Source organism: Solea senegalensis, linkage group LG13 (assembly GCF_019176455.1).
Source record: "Solea senegalensis isolate Sse05_10M linkage group LG13, IFAPA_SoseM_1, whole genome shotgun sequence".
Taxonomy (NCBI): domain Eukaryota; kingdom Metazoa; phylum Chordata; class Actinopteri; order Pleuronectiformes; family Soleidae; genus Solea; species Solea senegalensis.
In genome coordinates, this window is record NC_058033.1 from 19,399,654 (window position 1) to 19,416,682 (window position 17,029).

The 17,029-nt window shown below is 39.9% G+C and overlaps 1 protein-coding gene across 1 annotated transcript in view; it reads left to right on the forward strand.

Moving 5' to 3' along the window:
• The first annotated feature begins 2,711 nt into the window (after positions 1–2,711).
• LOC122779736 (rho GTPase-activating protein 26-like) overlaps positions 2,712–17,029 on the forward strand; it is a 29,435-nt gene continuing 15,117 nt past the window's right edge. Inside the window, exons 1-13 of the mRNA XM_044042324.1 lie at positions 2,712–2,723; positions 3,727–3,828; positions 3,930–4,040; positions 4,627–4,731; positions 5,724–5,853; positions 6,234–6,334; positions 7,546–7,640; positions 9,117–9,195; positions 10,757–10,793; positions 11,057–11,122; positions 11,511–11,585; positions 12,051–12,135; positions 12,582–12,640. Coding sequence (XP_043898259.1) covers positions 2,712–2,723; positions 3,727–3,828; positions 3,930–4,040; positions 4,627–4,731; positions 5,724–5,853; positions 6,234–6,334; positions 7,546–7,640; positions 9,117–9,195; positions 10,757–10,793; positions 11,057–11,122; positions 11,511–11,585; positions 12,051–12,135; positions 12,582–12,640 — 1,057 coding nt within the window. The remainder of the gene's footprint in view (positions 2,724–3,726; positions 3,829–3,929; positions 4,041–4,626; positions 4,732–5,723; positions 5,854–6,233; positions 6,335–7,545; positions 7,641–9,116; positions 9,196–10,756; positions 10,794–11,056; positions 11,123–11,510; positions 11,586–12,050; positions 12,136–12,581; positions 12,641–17,029) is intronic.

Consider the following 17,029-nt stretch of genomic DNA (forward strand, 5'->3'; position numbering starts at 1 on the left):
TGAAAAGTTATGGTTGCCAGAGGTAATGACTGTGTTCCTTCTCATCAAACCTTTATTTTGGCAGATGAACAAAACATAAAATTTGACAGGGAGGGTTTTTTCCCCCTCACGATCCAAAAATATTACATGTAGCCACACTGTGAATGTGTTTTTGCAAAGATGGAGTGGGCACTTTGGTGGGGAGAGAAAAAAAAAGGAGTTTTTCCTGAGTGGCAAGGTGACTCATATAATTATTGAGTTATTTTAGGCCTCCGTACTTTTACAGAGACACGCAACAAACGGTTGACAACAATCTTAATATCTAGTTGTGTATTTGACTTTAAAGCAGTGATAAGCAGTGTTATTTATCAGCAACTTCAGGAAATATCTCATCTCACTGCGTATGATAAATGCTGTACAGCTTGCAGGTGAAATGATTTGCTGTCTCTGCAACGTTTACCTTCTTTTTTGACGTCACTGATTGTCTTCTTTTCATCAGTACATCAGCATAAATGAAGATATCTGATATATAGTCACTTAATTGTTATACAACTTTCTTCTCTCTGATGTTCTTAGTGTGTCATTCAAAGGTGGATTGTCAAAAATGAAGCTCAATATTATATAGTAATATATAGTATTATATATTACTCATTATATAGTAATATTTCTGCATCCACACTTTTTCCAGGACATAAAAATAAGATAATAGAACATAGCAAATGTCAATCGAGTACTGAAAACAACCTGTATATGCAATAATCTTGACTGAGAATCCACAAAAATTTTAATTTTTAATAAAATGCTATAGCATAAAGAGAACAACATAAACAGATACAAATAGAATTCATATTGCACGTGTCAGGGTTGCCTCTCCTATACTGTCTGACTGCACATCACGGTCTGTGCCATCACTTAACGTGACCTGGATAGGAGATTAGGGGAATATATAATCCCTGCCATAAATCATTCCCTCCCACTGGGGGTCTTCGGAAGCCAACCCGGCTTCCTTATGGCACAGCCGGTGTTGTGTTAGCGCTTCAGTGAGTATACGTTATTTCTACCAGGACAGCGTGGAAGGTATTCAAACACCGAACATGAGCAAGGATATAAACAGGAAGGAAGTTGTTGTATTGTTGTATTTTCCTTATTTTATCTGTTTTAATGTATGGAAATATTCAAAACTTGATGAGGAGACGTCTAATATCTGGCATTTTATTTTATTCAGTTTTTGCACTGTGGACTTAAAGTCAAGTTAAGTTAAAGATGAGCACCACACTGTACTGTTTAGGGGCAGTCTCTTACCCTGTTGGCTAAATATGCTGTGTTTCAGTGTCTGTAATCTTCTTACAGTCGGTCATGGCATACTTACCTCATGCAGTCATTAGCTATAGGACCTACAGGAGTTGTCATAGCAGGGGGCCCCACAGAGACATGCAGCAGTAAACAAGTACATTCTCTGCTCATCCATCCAGATATACAGTAGTAGGTCATTGTTTGATTGTGACATAGTGGTCGTGCATTGATAATTGAAAACATAATCCTCGTTTCGAACCTCAAAGAACTGACAACATTACTTTATCTGATGAGTTTCACAAGAGGAGTTTAAGGAGATTTACGCTGAGTGGATAATCAATAAAGAATAAAACATGCAACAGCTGTTATTTTTAAATTACTGCAAAAATAAGGTGCGTAATAAACATATGTAATGTCTTTTCTGTTATTTTTACACCAAAACGTCAGTCCTACACCGACATCAGAACATCAGCATCATTGCAGGAGAAGTAGTATCATTAATTTCGATTCATTGTTCAGCCCTAAATGATGTCCTGAATGTCTTAGTCGTTAAAGTTTGCTTATCTCTCTCTATCCACTTTCCCACGACTTGTTGAAACATGTACAGTAGTGTTGAAGACACAGTTGTCATGGTTATCATAGTGCACCTTCTCTGTCACTGTTATCAATCTGTTGGTTCTATGAAAAATAAACAAACACAACAACAACATCTTGCAGAAACAAACGAGCTGAGATGTGGCGAAGTCTTTGGTCGGCATCGTGTTTTCAGTCCGACGTTTATTGACGTAATTGTTGACATGACATCAGCAGTTAAGTGTGTAGAGTCCAACCCAACTGGAGTCATGAGTCAGTGCGGTGGCAGGACATGATGCAGCATCGAAACACTCATCATCATTATAATTATTATTATGTTACTCATTATGTTACTCTTCTGGCTAAAGAGAAGGAGTGCCATCGGTGGGTTTGCACAGTGGGAGGACACTGCCATCTGCTGGGCTTGGGTAGAAATTACACAATAAACCTGTTTGAATGGCTCTTCAACTTTTTTAAGAAAAATGTTAACAAAATATGCATCATACACATCATGTATTTGAATTTAACCTTAATTTTAACTGCAACGGTGAAAATCCAACACACGCGCATACACACTCACAGGCAGTTAGTCATTGTTGTGTATTTTTAAAAGTTCTAAAATGTTCTGAAATCCATGTTGAGGGATAAATTCTGCAAGTCTTTGCAGCAGTGAATAGTGAAAGTCAACGACACAAACTTAAAAGCAGGAGGATTTGTTGTTCCGAGGAATGTTTTTAACATTTTCTGATGCTTTCTGCAGCTGTTGTCTGCTCCTCCTCGCGTGCCCTGAGGAATAAACGTAGCTGGTTGGCGAAACTGTCATTAAGAGAGAAACGCCGGTGTCATGTGACTACTACAGACGCATCATGATAATCAAAGTAATTAACAAGAACAAATTTATGACCACTTATGAAGAAGTCTAATTAAATACAACGTGGGTGAAGACAGCTGGTACTTTTACACCGTTGTAAGTCCATTTTTACCCCAGTATTGTATTTTTGATTTTCAGTGTACACCTGAATCTCACTGTGTCAAAATACCTTTAACTGTGCTGCCAGTTCCAATAAAGAGGAAAAGAAAATGCATAAGGTCAACAGAGGTTTGGTAATTAACTCTGTTGCAATTTAACGCAGCGTTATACTGGTTTAAAAAAAACTGTTCATTCAGTTATGAAGTAAAAACTAGTGATGGATTTGCACAGATCCTTGTTTTTTGGACACAGTGCCAAATGTTCAGATGATGATAAGAAACCCAATTTTAGAACCTTGTGTTAAAACACTAATGTGGAGTTTGGCATAAAGAAATAATCTGCCTTCTTCTTATGTTTTCACTTCTCTCCTTTTATTTCCCTCTGTATACTTTGAATTAGATTAGAGCTTAATCATTCTAACATGAGTGACGCTGGCTGTCTAATGAATAGAAAGGGCCTTGTGTGTTTCCCCCTTCCCTTTTTAATCTTCCTGGACACTTTCCCCATTTTTTTCCTCTTGAAGCTAAAGTAATACACGCCCTGCTCCATGTAGTCCCTGGTTTATCATCCGTCCATCTGTCTGTCTCTCTCATGTTGATGATCTCAGCTGCTCTGATGAAGCAGTCAGTTGTTTTATAAGCAGCTGTGTTCCCCAGAGGGACAAAGTCAAACTAGTCTCCCCGTCAAATGGAAAAAATGTGAAAGCTCTCTCCACACACCCACGACGAAGGCCACATTGGGCTCTGCACTAAAAACATCTGCCACTAGACTGATGTGTTCCAATTAGTCCGTGACAATATATTTTAAGTTAACTGATGTTTGGGTTACTACAACTGCAGACAGAGAAAAAAAAAAGATTCCATTGTTTCCCACCCTAATAAAAGTTTTCTTCCTTGATTTATTTGTTACAGGAAGCCAAGAAAAAGTATGACAAAGAGACAGAGAAGTACTGCGCGGTGCTGGAGAAACATCTTAGCCTTTCAGCCAAGAAGAAAGAGTCCCATCTACATGAAGTAAGATCATTCTGTCTCAGATTAAGTCTGCACTTCTCTTTCTTGCACCCGATTACTTTACTCCATCAGTGTCCTCAAACTCCTCTCTCTCCCCGCTGCAGGCGGACAACCAGGTCGACAACGTACGGCAGCATTTCTACGAGGTTTCGCTGGAGTATGTCTTCAAGGTGCAGGAAGTCCAGGAGAGGAAGATGTTTGACTTTGTGGAGCCTGTGAGATGACACCTTTTTTTTTGATTGCCCCTATTTATTTATTTATTCTTGAATCTCCTTTCCTCAAAGTTGCTGCACACACACACACATGCTGTTTTTTTTTGTTTTTCTTTTTTATTATTCATCATTCACTCACTTTGAGACATGCATCACAGTCCACACCCTGCAGCTGCTCTCTGACATAATTCTTTTGTTGATGGCGAACTAAAACATCAGGGTTTAGTGCAGTGTGTTATGCGAGAGCATCTACAGTGGAATACACTCGTACATACACACACAACATTGTATTTCACACTTCTCTACATGCCTCTTGTCTTTTTTCCATGACCAACCCACCTCTGTTTTCTTCCCTGTGTTCTTATTTTGCACTTTCTCACTCACCTCCTCCAAATCCTCATCCCTTTCCTCGCTCTTCACGCTCTCATTCTCTCCTCCTCCGCTTGTCCTCATCCTTGGCTCACATCACCCAACTTCCCAATCAACCGTCTTGTCCTCCTCTTCCTCCTCCTCCTCCTCCTCACTGTACTTGTCGCCGTCTTCATACCCACCCTTCACGTCCTCTACTGTCCTGCTCTTTCCCCCTCAGCTGCTGGCGTTCCTCCAAGGCCTGTTCACTTACTATCACCATGGCTATGCGCTGGCAAAGGACTTCAATCACTTCAAGACTGATCTAACCATCAGCATACAGAATGTAAGACTAATGACTGCACTGGCTGCAAGGTCACACCATTTTTTACCAATAAAGTCAAAATAGTAAAGATTAGGACTATGTATTGGCAGGAATCTGGCGATACGGTACAGATATTATGAACAAGGCAATGTATTGCACATTTTTTCCCAATTTTAAGACATACTATTGTAATAAAACTAACTATTTTATATGCTTTAACAACACGCTTTGTCTTGTTAGACGAGTGGAAGAAGGGGGAGAAAGTCAACTGGTCACAAACCTCCTGCCAACTAGTGGTCAGAGGTTTAAATACAACACTAAACATCTGATACAGCAGTATAATGAGTCAAAAATCAATAAAGTATCATAAAGAAGCGACAATTTTTATTTATTTTTTTTAAAAAAGGCACTGTTTTTACAAGATTTTTTATTTCGGGGTCTGTTTTACATTTTTTTTGCTCCTCAACGCGTCCAAAGGAAGTCGGTTGCAATCTGAGAAGCTCCAGGAGGAACATGTAAGCCCACTAGCCCTCCTGCCCAGTCAGCCTGCCTGAGTGTGCTCTTTCCATCCGAACAGAAAAAGTCCTGAGGTGCCTGCGCAAAGTCTTATTACTTTGTTTAGTTTATTAGTTTAGTTGAAATGGACCATGTACAGAACCAGGTCTATACCAAACCCAAAGCAAAGTAAAACTGGATTAAACCACACTCAACTGGGACATCTTTGCTTTCAATTCAGCGATCAAGACAGGAAGCTTCTCCGCTCTCATTCACTCAGAAAAACTCATTCCCCTCGTTAAAAATCTCGTTAAAACAGACCCCAAATATCTTTTTAAAGGTAAATACGCTACAATCTGCACAACCAGAAAGGTTGCTTTATTGAAATTAAAGAGACATTTTGATGTAATAATACACGGTTTTGCATATCCTGGTGCATGCCATAAGTCGAATAAAGTCCCTGCTGTTAAGCCTTTGCTGGATCACGCATGTCCCTCCCTGTACTCATGTTTGGACAGACGAGGAACCGCTTCGAGAGCACGCGGTCGGAGGTCGAGATTCTGATGAGGAAGATGAAGGAGAATCCACATGATCACAAGAGCGTCAGCCAGCACACCATGGAGGGATACCTGTTTGTGCAGGAGAAGCGTATGTAGCCCCCTCCTCTCTCTCTATATAATACGTTAACACGTTACATCTTACAAAAGGGACACATTAAAGCATCATTTCATAGTGTTTGAGTACCAGGGTCTGTGCGCATGGTCTGATACAGTACATCCATGTTAGTCTCTCACACATGACAGTATTCACAGAGCAAAAGAACAAACAAAATGACATTTAACAGATTCCAGTGATCTGCTGGAGGTGTGACGGCAGCTCTGACTGGGTACCATGGTAACATATTTAGTACTGAAGCCGCTCTGACTAAGACTCACTCATATTTTTTCTGTCCGTCTCCTCCTACTTCCTCTATTTTAGTGTTTCCTTCATCTCTCTCTCTCTCCGTTATTTTCTCTCTTTCCACGCAGGCTCATTTGTCTCGACCTGGGTGAAGTACTACTGCAGATATCACCGTGAGCCCAAGAGGGTGACCATGGTTCTGTTTGACCCCAAATCAGGAGGCAAAACGGTGAGGTTTAAACGCACACGTTAAGCTTATGTAGTTTCTTGTATCTCACAAACATAGGATGCAACGGACTTGCAGAAGTAGGGATGTCCCGATCCTGATCTTAGTTGATTTGGGCATTTTTTTGGGGTCACAGTGGATGAACGTCCAGTTTACTACAATGACATTAGACATTAATGTTTGTGCAGATACAGTAAATTCAGAGGTGTGACCTGCAACCAGGCTCCTATTGGACAACATGAGGTGTCATTTCCACTGGTTTCCACTCACATTATGTTCTATTTTCCTCTTAAATGGGACCCAAATATGCAAAACTGAAGACCTGAAATTACTGATTGATGCCATACAATCTCACAAATCTTTCAATTCTTTGAACCCTAAAGACAAATTTCATTCACAGACACAAACACTCACACATATGTTGACCATAGCAACTCTTCCCATCCCACTGGGCTGCTTTCCCCTGAGCCCAAAAGGTCTCACCGGGTACTGGGGTGTTTTTGTTATTCCTCATATGTGACATCTGGTCTCACGAGATATTTTCCAGAGACGCTGCATTAGAAGTAAAGTTTCAGTATCAAAACAGAGCACTTATGGCACTTCTTAGCCTTTTTATGGCAGTGCATAATGTCAAACAATAATTTTGAGCAAGCGTCTCTAATCACTACACATTAATTGTGAATAATGCAAAAGTAATCTTATTTGATAGTTGTCACAGAGCTTTTTGAGTTGTTGCTGTAACTGGGGTCAGAGTAGAAGTAGAACAAACACTTCATGTCACAAAAAGCCTGTCCGTCTTAAGTCTTGAATGTCAAAGTAAAGTTCAGCTGTTTCCAAAGCACTTTCTGTCTTGTGCTGCCTGAGGTGGAATATGCACCTTTACGTAATATACTGCGACTACAGAGCCTTAGTTTTTTGTTTGTTTTTTTGCAATAAAACATGCAGTCAATTTAGCTTTAGTACCTGAATCTTAGCTCTTAGTTTTAAATCATTTTACACGCTAATGCTGAATTCGTAAAACATGTCACTGCCCATCTCATGCTTCCATGCACAATATCATCAGGGGAGCATTTTAAATGAGGAAGGGAGATGAATCCCCAGGTTTGTAGCTCTGTCTCTGTGTATGTTCTCCAGGTTTTTTCTGCTTTGATGATCATTTATAAAAATGAAATAGATTTGAGTTTGTTGTCTCTCTGACACTATCTCCTTTTCAGGGAGACGAGGAGAGTTTCACGCTCAAGTCCTGCACCAGGAGGAAGACGGAGTCGATCGAAAAGAGGTTCTGTTTCGATGTCGAGGCTGTGGACAGGTCAGTGAGTGTGAATGAAGGCACGTGACGGTCATTTTATGAACGTATGAAACTGTTAACAACAGTCATTTCAAAGACCTAATTCTCCAACTGTGTCACAAATATTGTTCTCCCAAAAAGAAGAAAATAAACAGCCCAAACATGTTTTTATTTACATTTTTTCACAGTCTGTGCATAGTGAAGCCTGCGATCTATTGGATTATAGGATATAGGACCAGTGTCGAAGCGATACCGATTCCCATCCCTAACTACAATAGGGTCTTGTGTGTGAATCAATTTATTTCACAGCTTATGTAACAATATTGTCATAGGTTTTCAGGAAATTAAAATTAAAAAAATTTTAAATCGCAAACTGAGAAAAGGCACAAGCATGTCAGGACTCTATTACACAAAAAAAAAAAATCACTCTAAATTGGCTATAGGTGTGAGTGAGAGTGGACAGTTGTCTGTGTCTAAGTGTCCCTGTGACCCCCCCCCTCGACCACCGCGACCCTCATGTGGAGGATAAAGCGGTAGAAGATGGATAGATGTGATGAGGTGTTTCTACTTGAGGTGTAATAGCTGGTAGAATACACAAGAGGGTGCCGCTCAGTTGGTACGGATGTGAACGGCAAACATCAGGCTCTGCTTGTGTTTGTTTTCTTCCCTCCTCATCGTCGGCCTCAGCCTTCCTCCTGTAAATCACCTTGTCACCATCTCATACTTTTCTCTCTTCTTACCACATTGCTAATTTAGTTCACATTGATCTGTCATTAACGGCATGCTAAAGACAACAAAAGAACAAAGAGGCTCCATGTATGCTGCGTGATTGTCTGTCCCGACAGACGAGCTGGCATGAATAAGTGTTTTTTTTGCTGTGTTGCTTTGCACATCATCGTCTGTTAATCTACCCCTGTACACACTGTGGCTGCACGCAACATGTGAGCGTGTTTTTAGACGAGTGAGATTTGCTGCTGCTGATATACTTTAATATACTCTGAACACTAAAACTGTGTGTGTGTGTGTGTGTGAGTGAGTGAGCAGATCCTCATTAGCTTATTCAAGCATTTATGAGCAAAGTCCTTCATCCACCTTTCTTCCTTTTATGGAGAAAGAAGTGTTGATGGTGGTGTTTTAGGTGGAAAAGCGATACTGTCGTCATTCCTCAGGCGCCCATACATGAATATACTTTCCTTTTCAGTGTGTGTGTGTGTGATTCTCCTACACAAGAAATAACAGAAAAGTGTTTTTTTTTTAAGTAAAACATTTTCAATTAAGTGTATTTTTTTTGCCCGTTAACATTGAACAGGTTTTCTTAATTAAGCGATACAAATGTTTGCACTGGAGAAGAATGCTCTCTGCTTTTTTGTTTGATATTATAACAGCTGTTGTTAGTTTTTTTTTTCCAAGGTGCCGCAGCACATGTGTGTTTGATAGACTGGGTTTTGCCTCTAATTTCTATGTCAAATAAGCGTCCGTGTGTTTTTGTGTGCGAAGGCCGGGAGTGATCACCATGCAGGCTCTGTCGGAGGAAGACCGCAGGTTGTGGATGGAAGCCATGGACGGGAGAGAACCGGTACGTTACCATGGTGACAGGTTTGTTCTTATGTGATAATAAGAAAGAGAGAGACGAGGACGGACAACGTGTCCGTTAAGTACAGCAAGAGCTCCGACGTGACGTTGTCTTTGATCATTTTCTCGTTTTTACTTCCTTTTTTCTTTTCTTTTTTGCAGAGAATAACTTTTTCAAGGACGGAGCTTTGACTCACTTCTTTTTTTTGTTGATAATATGACAGAGTTTAATTCTCCACAATAAAACAGTGTTTGTTTCTGAGCTCCTTTTCAATTTTTCATTAGAAATTATGTCACGGTCCTAATTTTATGACTTATTTGCTCCATTTTGTGTATTTCTGAGCTCAACTTTCCACTTGAGGTGTTTCTATTGCTATTATTAAAATCCTAAAGAGGTATTTATCAATCTTTTGAGAGAATGGCTGCGTTGTCTTACCAAGCAGTAATTTCTTTTGTGAAATACTGCACGCATTAATGCCGTAGGTGTCCAACAATCAGACACTCTTGGTGGTTAGGTTAGAAGGGAAACTAATTTGAGCTACTTGAGGGGCTTGAGTTAACCTAACCTTACCTATCCATGACCCCATGCGAAGATAAGGTAAATTTTACTTCTATATCACATTTTAAAAACAACTTCGGTTGAAATGGAAAGCTGAAATTGCACAATGAAATTATGAGGTCAAATCCGGGGTTGATCAGAGCTGCTGCGACCGACGCCGCCACAATGGACCAACCTGTCCGCATGTGTCGTTCATACATGTTTTGATAATGGGAGGAAACCGGAGAGCTTGGAGGAAACCCTCGCTGACACAGGAAACATTCAAATCCCACACAGAAAGGTCCCAGACCAGCAATCAAACCCGACACCCTCCTGCTGTGAGGCGTGCCGTGAGCAAAGCGCTGACCACGAAAAATAATAAAACAATTAAAACAGGGTATTAAAGTTACTTAGGGTATATTTTGCTCCCAAGTAAATTTAATATAAACTATGTCTGCCACAAAGGGTCACACGTCAAAAAAAGGTTTGGGACCCACTGGCATTCAACCGTTATCGTCCATAATAATAAGTAATTAGTTTGTAGAAGGACAGTTGAGTGACAGCCAGTCTCCCCAATTTTTAATACATACTGTAGTTCTTTCACTCTGTGTCACTCTGTGTGTGTTTGTGTGCTGCTTTTCCACACCGTCATCTTGTTATGTTCATGTCCTGACACTTATCCCATCACAGTGTCAACATATAAATGCACAAAGGTTATGGGCATCCGTAAATGCAGGCTTGAGCAAGCAGCAGAAGCAGCAGCTCCAATAATCTGTGATGTGATGTTGACGTCCGTTTTTCACGCTCACTGTCTTTGCTTTTGTTTTTTTGCGACGTCTTCTTCTTATATTAAAAATAGTGGGTGCATATGAGCGTAAACACACAGTCGTACATTAGTTCCATCTCTTGTATAATTCTGTTGTCTAACCAGCAGACGTGATGTTTGGTAACGTGTAAATGTCTCATATCCGTATCATACATGTGTTTGATGTAGTTGTAAATAAACAAATTTGTATTGTGTTTCCAGGTGTACAATCTAAACAGAGACAACCAGACTGAAGGCAGTAAGTGGCTTTTAGTAGGATTCATTAACTGTCATTATCGCCTGATTTTCCCCTATTGCCAAGGTTCTGTTTATAATGTGTTATATATGTGTTCATTTATATGGAATAGTTCAGTATTTATGCACATATTATTTCAATTTCTTAAGCATTTCTTATCCTGCAAAGGCAAACAAATACGTAAATTAAGAGAAAGATTTTTTTTCCATCTGAATCTGATGCGTTTCATGGCTCACACTGACTCTGCTCATCTCTCTTTCCATCAGTGGCTCAGCTGGATGTCACCGGGTTTAACGTAATGAAAAAATTCATCTACGCCGTGGAGACTCGAGGTAAAGCATTATCTCGGACTCTGTAGGGTTTTCTGCCCACAGCTACATCATGTACCACACACACAAAGAGTGGTGTGGAAATGACAGGAGTCAAAGTCCACCTGCAGGATTTAAACCCTCCTTCCCGTTGAGCGTGTGATCTCGTGATGCATCGGGAAGTCCCCCTCTCCTCTCCACAACACGTCATTCTTCTAAAATGTCACGGGAAAGGTCCACATGTGCTTGTATCATTACCTTCCCCCCCATTTATCTGCCATGCCGACAGAGCATCCTCTACGAAACACTGTTGGAAAGATACATTTTCATTTATAGAACAATGCAGTTGTGTCTTTTTTCTTTATTAAATATAAAGTTTCTAAGATTTCTATTGATTCCCTCTCTGCTGTAGGTATCAACGAGCAGGGATTGTACAGAATCGTTGGTGTCAACTCCAGAGTACAGAAACTACTGAGCTTGACTATGGGTAAACATGAAAACACACGTGTTTATTTGAAATTTAAAATAAAATGTATTTGTCCTAGTTTTTTTAAATTGCTGCTTGAATAATACGCAACTCCTTATATGGACATCCTGGGGTGTGTGTGTTTATAGGTCACATATTCAGGCTTTAAACACTTCTTAAGTGTTGTAGAGTCAAAGTTATGATTCATTTTATATTGCGTTTTTATTAGTGATGTTAAGTCACAAAATGAGAGCGTTTTTCTTTTGCTTTTTGTTCATAAAAACGAGCCGAGTGAACTTTGAACTGCAACGTATTTTTAACATCTTTATATAGTTGGTGAAAATGAAATAAATGTTTTCTCAGATTGCCTAAAGATTATGCTGAAAAATAAGGATATAAGACACCCTATATTGCACATTCTTATATACTGTACGTTACGTAATTCTCTGTGTTCTAAATGTTAATCTCCATGGTTTTGTTCATTAGATCCGAAGACATATGCTGATGTGGAGCTGGAAAACCCAGAGTGGGAGATCAAGACCATCACAAGTTCTATCAAACATTATCTCAGGTTTGTGTGAAAAGGCTTTTTAAGACTGAACATAAGAGGCAGAACCACCACCATTCCCGCATTACATTAGTATTTCCATATTCATAGATAAAGCTTTACCACTGCACCACAGTGGGTTGAGAAACCCATATGAAGTGAGTGAATAGATTTACACTGTACACAACTGGCACACAATTGTAACCGGACAAACGTGTGTGTGTGTGGACTGTGGACACATCAAAGCATCGGGACCTCAGGTCAGATGTCACCGAGAACCAACAGGAAACATTTTGACTCCTCGGGCTGCAGCAATAAACTGGTGTCCAGCTGTGGGGGGAGGAAGAATTACACGTGTGGAAGAACATCATTCAGATTTATTGATTTTTCTACAAAGCAACCAACATCTGAGCTCCTCTGACATTCTCCACCTGACAGCCGTGTCTTCTTCTGTTTTTTCTTCTTTACAGGATGCTGCCTGCACCTCTCATGACTTACCAGTACCAGAGGAGCTTCATCAAAGCTGCCAGTGAGTGTTCTCCGTGTCTTATTTGCCTCAAACGCTTCACATCACTGTGCAGTAACAACGTAGTAATGGTAGAGTAATGATTTGAGTTGAGAAGATAGTATTATTGTAACACCATCTTATTTCTGATGACATTTCCAGCTCGATAATAATGTAATATAGTGGTTATAAGGTGGTAGAGCTGAAACAATTACTCGATTGATTGATTACTAAATTAATCGACAACTATTTTGATAATCGTCTCATCGGTTTGAAGCTTTTTTTTAAGCACAATTTCATGATTGTTTCAGTTTCTTAAATGTGAATATTGTCTGGTTTCTTTGCTTCATATTACAAAGAAACGTGATGTTTCTTTGTAATATGAAGACGTTTTCTGACATTTTATGGACCAAACAATTACTCCAATAATCGATTACTCCAATAGTCGTTAGCTGCAGCGCTATAAGGTGGTAATATTTCAGTATTAACATGTTATTTCCAAAGTAATATCCAGGTAATAACATGACTATAGGCTAACATGAGAGTAATGCCTTCACATGGAATAGTTTGTCAATCAAAATTCATAATTACTACATTATGAAGTTGAAATGTGTCCTTGTTTATGTCCCGTTGTTATTACCAAGCTATAATTACAAGAGAAAACAATTTAAGGCTGAAACAATTACTCGATTGATCAGTTACTAAATTAATGGGTAACTATTTAGATTCATCGGTTTAAGTATTTAAACCAGTTTTCCTTTGATTTTTCAGCTTTGTTAATAATATTTTCTGGTTTCTTTGCTCCATAAAACAAAGAAATCGTTCAAACTGAGTCATTTTGGTTTGTGGACAAAAACAAGACATTTGAGAAACTGATCAATATTTTTCAGACCAAACGATTACACAAATAATCAAGAAAATATTTCTTAGCTGCAGCCGTACCATACTATTACCATGTGTTACCCTCTACAATGTTCATTCATGACAAACTCTCGGGCAGTTTAACATTTGTTACACGTACATTACAAAATCCTTGCAATCATTGCTACTTTAAAGGGTAAACTGGATTATATTGACTGCACTTAACGTGAGATCACATTGTTTACGTGGCGTGCACATGTGCCGATGACAAACTGGTCTTTGCTGCTAATTAAAGCTGAAATCCTCTCGCCTCATGTCACGCAGTCATTATGACACGAGTATGACTGGATTCAAATGTGGATTCGTTTAAACTGCGGTTTCCTCTCTGAGTGAATGTGTTAGAAGACCCAGTTTGATTCATCATAAGAATAAGGTCATGACTCGCTGTTAAACCAGTTCCGAGTTGCAAGTAGGCCTGCTGAGACACCTGCAAATGCCCACTGTGCCTCTGAGATGCTGCTGTGAGACGGAGTGTGTTACTGACCTCCTGTGTGTGTGTGTGTGTGTGTGTGTGTGTATGTGTGTGTAGTGTTTTTTTGCAATATTCATGAGATTCAAATTACACACAAATAATAGGGGGGAAAAACCCCCGGAGTGTGAATCTGAAAGTCACATAAAAAAAAAAGTGTGAGGTCAGAACAGCTGCAAACATTGGTGTCAACAGTCAACAGTCACCAAACTCGTTTCAGTTCATTAAGTCATTTTCTTGTGGCTCCTAGGCAACATAATACACTTGGAAGCAAGTTATATGTTTTATTTAGTCTTTTTTCCATACGAGACAGAGACTCTTCACTGTGTTTTCAGAGTTATGATGTAAATTTACTTTATTCAATGTCTCCGTAAATGTGAGACGGAAACAACTAAAGATTCCAATCAGAAACAAACTTGGATCAGTTCTACAAATGGATATTAATTAGTTCTCACCACAGAAGTTACCACAGATGTGTTGCACTTTCTAAACCAGTCAAAAAAAGTTAATTTATATCTAAAAGAAAGTTTCAAAACATTGTTTGCATCAACTTTAAGGCTTCATTTGCTTCCATTGCTGCAGGAAATCAGTTGTCAGTGGTCCATTTATTTGACCTGTGGTCATTTCGATTTCCCCTGATATACCTTATTTTTTATTGTATGTTAGAAAATGTTGGTTTATTCTGTTTACTGCAGCCCAGTGTAGTCTGTCAGTGACCTGCTTCCTTTGTTTTGACGGTAGCTAAGCCTCTAAAAAGCTGGACTGACACGGAGAGAGAAAGAAACGGGAAAGAGGAAATGACCGTGTCCCTCTGGCAACGTTAACGAGACATGGTTCCAAAAGTGAGCAAGTGCAGTTAAGAGCGGGGGAGAGTGTGAATGAATACCATCCATGCTGCACTGCATGCATTCATATGTGAGTGATTATCACGAAAGATAGAACTCTCACTTGGCAGATCCACAAATCCATATCTCTGATTGCGACTCCCTTCACTTTCTGTTCTGTGTGCATTTGTATGTCATTAATCAGAATGTGTGTCTTTGTTTTAGAGTGCACTTTTTTTTTTTTCTCAAGGCAGAATTTTGAGCAAGCAGCGAGGTGTTTTGAGGACAGCGTCCTCAGCTGAACCGCCCCCCCCGAGCTCCACCTCTCTGTTCACATATCATTTACAGCTCCTCCCATCGCCCCGCTCACAAACCTTCAAATCCTCCCGCTGCTCCTCCTCCCCCTCCTCTTGTTGTATCCCGTTCACGCTGCCTTTAGATATGTGGTTTAAACAGAGGGCAGCAGCAGAGATCGCAAAAAAGAAGGACATGGATGACGAGAGGGAGAAAAAACGAGAAGGGAAAATGGAGGCAGGAAAAAAACAGCACCTGGATTTCAGATGCCCGCCTTAATGCTTGTGCCAACAAGAAAACACATACAAGTAATTACTCTCGACAGTTGCGGGTATCTCCGTCACATTTATACATCAATATTTTCCCCTCCCGTTTCATCTTCGGGTCTTGTTTCACATTTTAACTCGTGTAATCCCAGTAGCCCCAAGAGCAAATAAACACTTATGTTATTATCACACCGACCACGAGTCAGAAATAAAAGGATGAGAAATATAATCTCCTCACTTAAAAGGTTTCGCGTTTGAGCCTTTTAGCGGCTTAATGAGGACATTCCTTCTGTGGTTATTTTTAGACGCTTCCTCTTTTGTCAGGTTGTGTTTGCGCGCAGGTTAGATGCAGGAGACGTCCTGTCGGATTAAACCCCCAACAACTTTATTTACCCCTTTGTTAAAGTTTTATATTACTATTTCCTGCTGTATTTTCCATTCACAAGCCATTTTACCTCAGCCTGAACCTGGCCTTACCTTTTTTTTTTAGTTTTACCAACTTTCCCAAACTGTCAATCCATCAAGTAATTCACCTTAAGAGACAATTAGCTGCACAAGTCTCTTAAACTTTCCCCTCATCACCTTTTGGTGTGCACAACCGAGTGAAATGCTGTACCTACTGTATGTTTGAGTGTGAATATTTGGAAGAGGCATGAGTGACATTGCTTTTTTTTCCCCCAGCATAGCGTTGACCTTGAGCTAAGAAGAGATGCCCTTCTCACTTAATACAAACTCCCAAAGCAGCATTAGCAGGCCAAAGTGAAGCGTGTTCTGGGTAACTATCTCCGACCGGATGAATGTGCCAAGAATATCTCTTCAGAAAGAACTTCCATGTGGCATCCTAACTGGGGCCCGAGGGGCCTAGAAAAGCTGACCTCTTGTTAATTTAAAGAAGCCTCGGTTTGACTCATCCTGCAGATGAGTGAATCACAAAACCACGTCTTACACAGGAAAGTCTTTTACTCTTTGGGTGCCCGTCCGAAGCTTATTACTCTGTGTTTACCACACTTCTTAAAAAAGAGCCAGAGAGGAGAATGGTCGGACACAAACTGTAAGTGGACATAGTCTTCTTATAGGTTTTAAATGGCGCATGCACTATTGCAATATTTCTACTTTAGGTAAAAATCTGCTGACATCACTCACAACAATGGAAACACTGTGTAGTCAATTATTCAGACTGCTTTGTGCACAAGAATGGATGCAGGCAGTGTTGTGTTGCTGCCAGACAGGTGGTGTCATTTCAGCCCGCATCCAAAACAGCGGTCAAAAAGATTATGCGTTCTCATTTTCCTCATAGTTTTAAGGATCTTTTTTTTTTTACATGCTTCTCAGTTTGACACGAAAGGCGAGTTATAAACGTTTCGTTTTTCAGCAATTTGAATTCTCTTTCAGGATGAAGCAGGATGAAGACAAAACACGTGTTGTTTACTGACCGCGGATTTTTCACACTCCACCCTGTTGACGCCCGTGATTAAGATGAAACACGAGGGGCGACAAAAATCACTCGGCGTGACCGAAAGTGAGCTCAGCGATTTGAAAATGCTCCTCAGAGCAGAGAGCGGCGCTTGTGGAAATTTCTCTGTGGTTTTCTCGTTGCTCATGATCTATTGTTAATGTAAAAATATTGATTAGTGCTACT